Source organism: Branchiostoma floridae, chromosome 12 (genome assembly GCF_000003815.2).
Source record: "Branchiostoma floridae strain S238N-H82 chromosome 12, Bfl_VNyyK, whole genome shotgun sequence".
NCBI classification, from domain to species: Eukaryota; Metazoa; Chordata; class Leptocardii; order Amphioxiformes; family Branchiostomatidae; genus Branchiostoma; species Branchiostoma floridae.
This window is the reverse complement of record NC_049990.1, coordinates 8,267,821-8,278,191: the sequence shown is the minus strand read 5'-3', so window position 1 is coordinate 8,278,191 and position 10,371 is coordinate 8,267,821. Positions and strand designations below refer to the sequence as shown.

Here is a 10,371-nt window from a genome sequence, read left to right as displayed (position 1 = left end):
CATTAGAATTCAAAATTAATTCATTATATTGAGATAATTACAATATAAACTTTCATGTAAGTATTTTATGGCAATATTATTGGATAAGGACGATTTTATTGCATTATTTCATATATTTTGTATGCGATTTGATGCGCTGATAAACCTTGACCTGTTGCGCTATGCATGCTGGGATTTTGGCGCGACCATGGCCGACCCAAGCAAATTGAGAGGGATGGACGCACTTATCGAGCAGTTTCGCGCCATCACAGGTAAAAATCTTCTACTAAAAATCGTCAGATTGAACGATGATTGAAGGAAGGGTGTGATGTCCAATTGCACAAGATTTGGGCGTGGTTTGGGATTGCCAAGTACGCAAAGTAGTGGGTCTAAAATAGACGCCCACGATTTAATCTGTTGTCAACAGTGAAGCGATGCCGTTTGGTAGCTGGTTTGCAGTTTCAGGGTGAAGAGAAGCTCCTGTAGCCACGACGGTAAACTGCTTGAAGCCGCTCAACGTCTTTCAATCAAGATTATTAATCCTTCCTCAAACCGATTTTAAAGCTGATTTTGAATCTCCTTGATAGAAGAGACCAGAAAATGATGATATTCTTGTCTTCATTGTGACTTGAAAGTGATGATTTAATTCATTGATTCAATGAATATAAGTTTTATTTATTTGTTTTTCCATACAGCTAACGTTAGCAGCTGTAGGTGCTTCACAAAATGGGATTGTTTGGCTCCATAGAAAACCATACATGTCCATACATATTCAAGTTGCTTCTATATGATTAGAATTTGGGAAGTTAGGTAAAGGTAAAGCTGCTGTGTGATTTCCACTATTGACAATTTGTTTTTTAATAGTCAAAATCATATAATATTTGCAGACTTGCCTTTACCTGACTTCCCAAAATTATGCCACCCGATGTTGTTTATATAAACAGTTCAGAGTGTGGGCTACAAATTTTCTGTGGGGGCAGGTAGCATAGGTATCATGGATGTGGGCTGAGAACTGTCTGGGGTGCCTAAGCATTCCCAGAAATTGAATAAAATTCTACAAAATATTTGAAAAATGCATGAATTACTCTGTGGAAACATTCAGGTGTTATATTGAGACACAAATCACTTTGTGAAATGCATGAATCGATGATGGATATGCATTCTTTTTACCCACACTCTCTGAGTATTCCTACCCATGATATTTTGACTTGAAAGCAATGGCATATACTGTTGGGAAGACGTATTCGATAGCCTGTGAGCTACTCTTTTGCTTCATTTTGGTGCGTCACACTCACACACATGATTTGTGTACAAGCTGTGTTTCAGGCTTGCACGGTTTCTTATGGAAAACAAATAAACAAACACCCCTCTATTGAATGGTAGATACCACCGAGGATGTGGCACGCCACATGCTGGAGGCTTGTGGAGGCAACCTGGAGATGGCCATTACCATGCACCTGGAGGGGGGAGCAGGTGCCTCTGGTGGGGCCGGTCCCTCCAGCACCCCCGGGGCATCAGCAGATGGAGCAGGACCGTCTGTAGCCGAGTAAGTGACACTGTGTTAAAGCTTATCCTTACCAGGGTTCTCGCTATAACTTTTTCTTAGGGGGCATTTGTAGCAGAGTAAGTGTTAATATCCTTACCCAGTGCGCAAATTAGAGCTGCAATGTCATGTGGTAAAGCATTGTAGGGGGGTCTGGAATCATTTCCCTGTGAATCTTTTTGATTCATAACCCTGACAGTGAGAAACACAATTTCTTGCATTTTGTTGACCATACTCAATAAAATAAAGTTTTTTTAAAGCTTTGTTATCAAACAACAGAAAAGCCTCCTTTGCTGGTTGAAACGTAGCATAGGGTCCCGAATCACAGCCTACTGGAAACAAGTCACAGCATAGGATATCAATGGAAATTTTGAACATATTCTAATGCTTTCATACATCATATTTTAAAGGTTTGCCTGTTAGTGTTACTGAAGTTTTCCTAACTGATTTTCCTGTTGTACAGTGATGAAGTACGAGCTCCAATACCACAGACTGCAGGTGTACTCGTGGAGGAGTCCCTGTATCAGAGTTATGGTAAATATCATGTTTTATAGTCACCTCTGTGGACAGTTAAGACCTTAAGATGCTCTTTTGTTATCTCTGCAAATTAATTTTTCAAAACTTGTCCAAGCCTGGCTACATTGTAGATATACCGAAACCGAATTTATCACAATCTTTTATGTGAAAATGACATGGCAAAGTCGCAAAGTTCTAGTTTGTTCAAATCCCTGTGATATTCATCATGAAAAAAGTTTAAATGTAGGAAGTAATTGTCCTTGTGACTATGTCTTATTGTGACTTTTATTCCCATAGTCCCACAAGGAAGGCTAAGGAAACCAAGATCTGTGTTTGACGGTTTCCGAGACTTCCAAGCAGAGACAAGTAAGTGTAACTCGCGGTTAGAATGGTTATAACTTGATGGAATATGGATTTTTTATCATCTAGCCTACATGGTGTCCCCATGGCTAGTGATAGAAATGTCAAGTCATATTGAAAGGTTTACATAAACAAACCCTGTACTGTGCTACCCACATGTGCATTTGTGCTGCCATCTGGGAGACTCAAAGTATCCATACCATGTATCCAGACTAGAGTAGTTATCTTTCTCAGAAGATGGTATAAGAGGGACCTGGCAATACCTAACGGTATATTTAGGAGGGTAAACAGCATTTAAAGGTAAATTTAGTATCATGTACATTCCGATATGCCCTATGCACAATTGGTAAAACTAAGCTATGAACGCTGACACAACCGGATGTCCTGTTGTCACTTTTGATGAACATTCTTATGCTTAACATTCAACTATACTTAACCTTTAGTTTTGGATACGTAGTAAGTAATGAGCAGGTCAGGCAAAACAGGTAAATGCCTGTCTGCCTGCTCATCTGTCAAACCGACAGGAGAACCATAAAAATAAAAAAAATAAAAAAATGAAGAATCAAAGGGACCAAATATGCTTCACAGATAAGTTACTGATGATGAATAACATGGAATGGCAGTAGTCTGGCTATGATTAATGGCATACCCTTTCTAAATCTTCTTTACTCCTCAGGACAACAGGAGCAGCTACTGCGGGACCGAGTGAGCGGGAAGACAACAGCAAAGAAGAGAACCTTAGAGGATTTGTTCAGACCTCCCATAGACCTTCTACACAAAGGCACATTTGAGACAGTAAGTAGATCATTTTCAGCCTCTTTTTAAGATTTCATTAACATGTTACAAACAAGTCTGAACCTGAACCTAAACATTACAAGTCCGAATCTGAACCTGAACTGCTAGACCTGAATCCAGACCTGAACCTGAAATGAGATAAGGTATGAAGGACTAGTTCCAATGCAGATTGCTTTGTCGTTACAAGGCATCTGTCATTCTGTTATCCTCTTTGAACGATTCTAACAAAAAAACGTTACTTCTTCTTGACCAGACCGTAGCATTTTCAGGGTATTCAGTACTAAAGAAAGCTGCCTAGGTGGCCCATAGTCAACCTTTATCTTCCCGAGTCTTATCAACAACCAAATGTAACCATAATCCATCCGGACATTCTTAACTCGTGCTAACCACATATTACATGACACAAACAAACAGACAAATGTACAAGCAAACAGACAAATATGTAACTTTAGTTCACCTTTATCCGCAGAGTAACCTATATTCGTTGGTTTTTTAAACGGGGTATTTAGGGATAGCAAGTCGATGGACGGTGGTTTTAAACGGCAATTTTGTGAAAATATCGCAATATGACACCACCGTCCGTTGACTTGATATCCCTAAAATACTCTGTTTTAAGAACAACGGATATAGGTTACCCTGGGGATAAAGGTGAATTGGTGTTACACACCTGAAACAATAACTTTAACACTTTTTCAGGCAAAAGGGCGCTAACATTGCATTGTTTCCTCCCTGTAGGCGAAGAAGGAGGGTGAAACCGGGAACAAGTGGCTGCTGGTGAATGTGCAGAACGTACAGGAGTTCCCCTGTCAGCAGCTCAACAGGGACGTGTGGAGCAACGGGCTGGTCAAGTCCATCGTACAGGAGCACTTTGTACTGTGGCAGGTCAGGGGATTTGATTTTAAGTTGTTATAAAGAAGGATCTTGAACTGTTATGGCCAACACAAAGCATTGGACTTTTATCAAGATTTATGATTGCACAATACACCAGTCTTTGCCATGTGTTGTGCAGTTAAGAATTCCAAAACTGTCAAGCTAGGACTTAAGAGACTTAGACTTAGGGGCTCCTGTGTCATCTGACAATACAAATGCCTTTATACAAATGTATTAGGTTTTAGCTGCTCTGTAGGTAGGTTCATGTAAGACAAACATAAACATTTGTAAAGACCTTAGATTCTCTTTTACCTAGAACCATTGTATAGTGGAACCCATTGCCACCAAGTACAGTAAGGGCATTAGATAGCTTTAGACAGCACCTACAGCTCCATGTGCTAAGATTAGGTGTGACAGGCCTTTCTTGCCACATACCCATGAAACTTGTGTTGTGTGTTATGCCAAAAGGCTGGTTATATTGGTTATATAGTTGCAGATGAGGACCTTAGTCTTTTCCATGCTTTCTGTTCAGAAGTATCTAACAAAAGTTAGGTGCAACTGTTTGAATTTTGCCATCTTGTGATTTTCTGTAGGTTTACCATGACAGTGCTGAGGGCCAACGGTACATCCAGTTTTACAAGGTGGACACATTTCCCTACATTGCTGTACTGGACCCGAGAACAGGTGATGATCAATTCTTAAGTACTTCTTAAGTCCTATTATAAAATCACATCTGATTTATCTGTTTCATGGGATAGGCACATAAACTGACAACATATTTCTTTATTGTACAACCAAAAGCATTCACTGCGGTGCCACCAAGTGGTTGGAAGTAGTAATGCCCCAAGGAAGATAGCAGAAAAACAACTGAAACATGGAAGTAAACATCTTGTAACCAATTAAAAGAGCAATTAAAGACAAATTAGTAGTCCTTAGAACTGTATAAGATAAAAAGATTATTTCCAAGTTTTTCGTCCATTCACTCTTCTTGAAGGGAGCATTTTCCGACCAGCCTGCCACCCTCCTCTCACTGTTCTAGTGTCCATGCTTCCTTCAACAAATGAGGACTTCATCAACTCAATTTTTGTTACATCTGAGAATAAAAATTTTTTTTTATTTACTGATGTTTTGCAGGAGAGAGGTTGGCTGAATGGAATACTGTGGACCCCACTGCCTTTATCGACATGGGTAAGTTGTTTGGAGGATTTAAAGAATCAAATTAGATTGAAGCTCCAATTTTCTGCCTTCGTCCAAATCTAATCCTTCCTGTTGCTTCTCCCATTTGTTACCAAAATGCATTTCAAGCAAGGCAAAGCTTGAATCTACATGGTTCTCTGTTCTTTGTTATGTGCATGCTGACTACAATGTACCTTTTCCTTTTGCTTCTACTGTCGGGATGTTGCAGGGAGTTGTACTTTTCTTTCTGCAGCAAGTTGAGTTGCACTGGATGCTGTCAAATTGTGTTTTTGAAGAAGGTATCTTATTTTTTCTGACCAACGTCAACATCGATGACCCCTAGCTTTGCGCACTGAGAACCTGAAATTTATGCTTGATTTGCGGGGCTGGTTTGCTGACAAACCACTTTGTTTGTTTTAATTTGCTGAAGCACATGATCATGTCTCTGCTTTGGTGTGAGTCAAAGTCCTTTCCTCGCATGGTGGCCCATAGAGTGGCGCCAATTTTCATTTCTATCAGTAGCCCTGGGCCACACAACTTCAATTACTACAGCAGGGGGCTAGTCCACTGGTAGTTTGTTGTGAGTATGTTGGTCATTTTGCCGCAGCTACCACGTTCCTGACAGACCATGGCGCTCTGGACGGTGAGTCCCGCAGCCCACCGAAGAAGAGAACAAAAAGGGTATGTTTCAAACTTAATTTGATCCTGTTTTGTTGAAAGCTTCACTTGTGCCTCTTCTGTAGTCTGGGCTCTTTTGTACTGTTTCTCTTGTCTGTAGAAGGGTCATGTGGAGACTGTAATGCTATTTCAGTTTTATCCCAGGTTAACCTATGTCCATTGTCTTTAAAACCAACCAACAAATGGGTATTTAGGGATACCAAGTCATTGGACATTGATTTCAAACTGCAAGTGTTGAAAATATTGCAGTTTGAAGCCACCATTCATTAAATTGATATCCCTACAACCCCAATTTCAAAAATAACAGATATAGGTTACCTCGCAGATAAAAGTGAACTAGTGTTAGATGTCTGTACTGAGGCTGTGCTGTTCTTCCAGCAGGAAAGTATCATCGATGCCAGCGAGGACAGCCAACTAGAGGCAGCCATTGCAGCTTCACTACAGGAAACCGAGGCCACCTCCGGGAAACCCGACAACAAAACCAACGAGTCCAGCTCCGAGTCTGAACTCGAAATAACCGACGACGAAAGCGACACATTCCATTCCGTGAACGGAGAGAGTTCCGATGACAACAGCGATGTGGAGGTTGAAAGGATTGTCACCCCTGACCCAAAGGACAAAGAGCAGAGTTCAAATGTCAAAGTGCAGAGTTCAAATGGGCATGCACAGACATCAGATTCCAGGACAGAGGAATCAGAAAGAACTCAGGAAAGCAGTGTTGAGGAGAAGTTGGACAGAAGTCAGAACGGAAGTGCAGCGTGTACAAAAGACTCAACAGAGCAGCAGACTGTCACGGTTAACGGGAACACTACAGCTGACGATGATGATGATGATGATGAGGGTGAGGCAGTCAATCTCTTGTACAGTAAACTTTTCAATAGTTTATTCAATCATACAAAATGAAGACTGAAGGCCTAGGTCTTGATTTGAGTTAAGCCATCCTGTATACTGTTATTCAGTAGTTGAAGTAGGGAATTTAACTGTCACACTGTACTACATTTAGAAGTTGCTTGGTCACCAATGGTGGGAAGCTTTCAAATGGCACCCGACATCTTTCTTCAGTTCTGAATGGGTAGGCACATGACCTGGGAGTCAAATTGTTCAGCAGTTGTTTTATTAAATGTTTTACCTGATGATTTCCACATAACACGGCCACACAAATTTATGAGATACTTCACTTTAAGGAAAGCATCATAGTACAATGTTGAACTTTCTTCCAACACAAAGGTATACATGGATAAAATTTTCAAGGATCACTGTTGCCTGCTTCAGGATGAATGATGATCAGTCACTTCTGAACATTAAGTCGTGAGAGTTTCCAAACACATGACCATATTGACATATGATCTTGTGCTTGAGACAAGCTTGGCTCACTGTAATGTTTTCAAAGGCCTTTCTCCTTTCTGCTGAGTCTGCATTCTTCATTTTTCCAAATTTGTTTTAGCTGTAACATAACAGGAGGAAGGTTAGCCGCACAGTCTTGATCTTGTACAGGTCATCGCACTGGGAAAATTTAAGCTTTTACTAGCCATATTGTGAATTACCTTGAGCAATGGACTATGGATTAAATGTTTTGTACTGAGGAACCCTCACCAGTAGCATGCAAGATGTGTGAGTGGCAGCGGCTGGGATTCAAACTCATGACCTTCTGTCCTGCAACAGGGTTACCTCTCACCTGATCATGCTCACCACTTAAGCGATAATTTTTTGGCAATGTAGAGCCAATTGTATATTTCATATTGCCCACTTGGTATGTTAGGAAATAAGGTACACTTTGTAGACTGGTTTCACAAATCATAGAGGCACTGCTAGAAGCTCTTTTTCTTCTGCTGCTTTTATTTGTGCGTCTTCTTTATTTTTTTCTTCACCGCCTGTCCTTTCCAGGGCCAAAGACGAACTTGATGGTACGCTTTCCCGACGGAAAACGGAAACAGTTCTCGCTACCGGCATCTGCCAAACTCATGGTAGGACTTTCACATTACAGCTCATTTCCCCATACTTCCTTATTTTTTTTTACAAGCAACCCAGGCTTTTAGTAGAATGCTAATTGAGAAGCTAGAAAAAAAAAAAAACAGTTGTTTATATGGAACTTGTATTTAGCATGGCAAGGATGACAAAGACCACAGATTGAAGTATTTACCTTAACATTTATCTTCAACTCACAACCCGTAGTGGGGAAATTAGCTGTTAGTCCCCTTTCCTTTGTTTCTTAAAAAGGTTTTGTTTTTTATGAGGATATTGAGAGATGGTTAACTGTTGTGTAAGCTCTTGCACTAACACCACAATTTATTTGAGCTTTTTCCAGGCACAAGGGCAGTTCTTCCACAGCTCTGTTCTACAGTGTAGGTGAATAAGTAGTGTGTTTGTGTATGCCAGGACTGTCCAGTAATGTTTTTCATGTATGTGTTATACAGACCCTTGTCAAGCTGGTCATATCCGAGGGCTACACAAACGAACGTTATGAGCTGGTGACGAATTTCCCGCGCAGGAAGCTCTCCTACATGGACTTCAACGTCACGCTGAAAGAGGCGGGTCTTTTCCCACAGGAGACGATCTTTGTCCAGCAAAGATGACACTGACATGTGCAGTTGTGATAGTCGACAATGACGATGACTTATTTTGTTCTGGGGATTAATATACTTTCGAAGATTCCCTGCAAAAGCTGAACGATAAGCCAAAATTGAAAGTTACAAAGACATGTCATTATTTTCCTTATATTATTCTACCAGTAATACACAATGTTGCTTGGTTTAAAAGCAATGCACAAAAAGTATGTTGATTATACATGTATGTCTTGCCTTAAATGTTAAGGTACAATTGCACACAAACTGACACCATAAGCTGAATCTTTCCAAACTGTTATTTGTAGTCCTTAGTCAGCCATATGAAACAATAATTTGGGAGAGGCAGTGTATATTTTTGGAATGGAATTAGATGTTGCTATAGCTATAGAAATGAGCTTTGAACTTTGAGAGCTGTTCAAATTGTCCTGACACCATCCTTTGCGATTGAATTTCAGTCAGTTTTCTTTGTAAGGATATTTTTTGGCATCTTTTTATGATTTGATAACATACAAAGTCATATGTTTTGGTGACACAACTATTCTCACTACTCCACTTAACAGAACTTAGAAGCTTGGAATGATGCACAAAAATAACATCTTCCAGTGAGTTGAATCATTGCGACTTCTCATATTTGACGTTTTATTCTTTACTTCTGGTGCACCAACCCATAGTGATAAAAATAACCTAGGCATACATGCGTATTGAAAGGCAATTCAATCTCTACAACTGGAAAAACAAAAGTTCCTGTGAAGTTTCATTGGCAGGCTCTTTGAATATTTTCTTTCGCTGTGATTACCGATTTTCCTAGACAGTCTTGATATTAATCCTGTGGGAGGCACCCATCTTCTGTTTTGATGACCCATGAATATTTATTGTACAGTTGAGGATAGGTTTTGTCTGTTTTGGCAGACGGCCAGTATCAGGGACCATGGAAGGAAAGCTCCTGTTTTATCACATTTGTGAAAGCAATGCAGTAAAGAGGAAAGATTTCTCCTTAAGGCATTACTGCCTTGATTATATGCATGACATGTGCACATGCATTAATTTTCATCTGTAGAAGGATAAAATCTTTAAATTCATACAAAGAAACTGCAATATATACCATAAATTTGCAAAGAATATCAGAAAGTGTTCCAGTGTCAAAGAAGAGAGGACAAAAATACAAAATTTCTTGATGTGAACTTTCCTTGTCTAAAGTCACAAATCTTGTAGAGTTGTTTTACAACAGTATTTGTCAAGTATAAGTTTTTTGATAATAGCAATATAAGATATGTTGACAGCATTCATGTACATCACAGACTAAACAGAAAATATTTTTGGATCACTTTAGAATGCAGTATCAAATGAGGGTCATATGGGGATTCTTTGTATTAGTCTTGTTTCTCTGTAATAGGAAGAAAGTATTGTACTGTTATGGGTATGTGCAGCACAGGAGTTGTGTTGTATCTTCAGATGCTGATACTGAAAACCCCTCTGTCGGACTCTAGACTGAGCTACAACAATGTGCTGTAGGATATGGAAGAAACATTTGAGGCAGTTATCATTAGGGCTGTGTACCTAAACATTACATCACATATTGGTACAGATCTTTATGTACACAGGACTAGTTGCCAATCTACATGTACACTACAAGAGTACGTTTGCACAAGTGGTATTCTATACAAAGTAGTCAGTTATTATTTACTGTTTCAAGTCCACTATCATTTTAGGACAGTAAGATTTGTAAGTTTTGTAGAAAAACACTCAAGATGTAACATTGACTATCATAATTCCACTGGCTGCCATTGTACCGCCACCTCAAAAAACGTTAGTGTAGAGGTCTTCCCAAGATTGTCTTGAACACCGAATGTTAGATATCTTAAATGTAATACTATTCAGATACATAGGTGT

General features: G+C 39.7%; 1 protein-coding gene across 2 annotated transcripts; it reads left to right on the top strand.

Annotated features, from left to right (window-relative positions):
* The first annotated feature begins 108 nt into the window (after window positions 1-108).
* Window positions 109-9,825, top strand: LOC118427441 (UBX domain-containing protein 7-like). Of its 2 annotated transcripts, none has more exons than XM_035837242.1 (12): window positions 109-251; window positions 1,363-1,525; window positions 1,986-2,056; window positions 2,336-2,404; window positions 3,075-3,193; window positions 3,929-4,075; window positions 4,657-4,747; window positions 5,198-5,251; window positions 5,847-5,920; window positions 6,299-6,758; window positions 7,802-7,881; window positions 8,332-9,825. In XM_035837242.1, exons 1-12 carry the CDS (start codon window positions 122-124, stop codon window positions 8,488-8,490), a joined length of 1,617 nt encoding a protein of 538 aa, XP_035693135.1. In that variant the 5' UTR covers window positions 109-121; the 3' UTR covers window positions 8,491-9,825. The 2 variants fall into 2 exon arrangements, with proteins under 2 accessions (XP_035693135.1, XP_035693134.1); XM_035837241.1 differs by having other exon boundaries at window positions 6,296-6,758.
* The last annotated feature ends 546 nt before the right edge of the window (window positions 9,826-10,371 follow it).

Bases quoted from the DNA above. Each gene is read 5' to 3' on its own strand.
- LOC118427441 (XM_035837241.1), top strand. From the start codon at position 122: ATGCGATTTGATGCGCTGATAAACCTTGACCTGTTGCGCTATGCATGC. The intron at 5,252-5,846 runs GTAAGTTGTTTG...ATTTTGCCGCAG, and splicing joins CACTGCCTTTATCGACATGG to CTACCACGTTCCTGACAGAC. The intron at 6,759-7,801 runs GTGAGGCAGTCA...TGTCCTTTCCAG, and splicing joins TGATGATGATGATGATGAGG to GGCCAAAGACGAACTTGATG.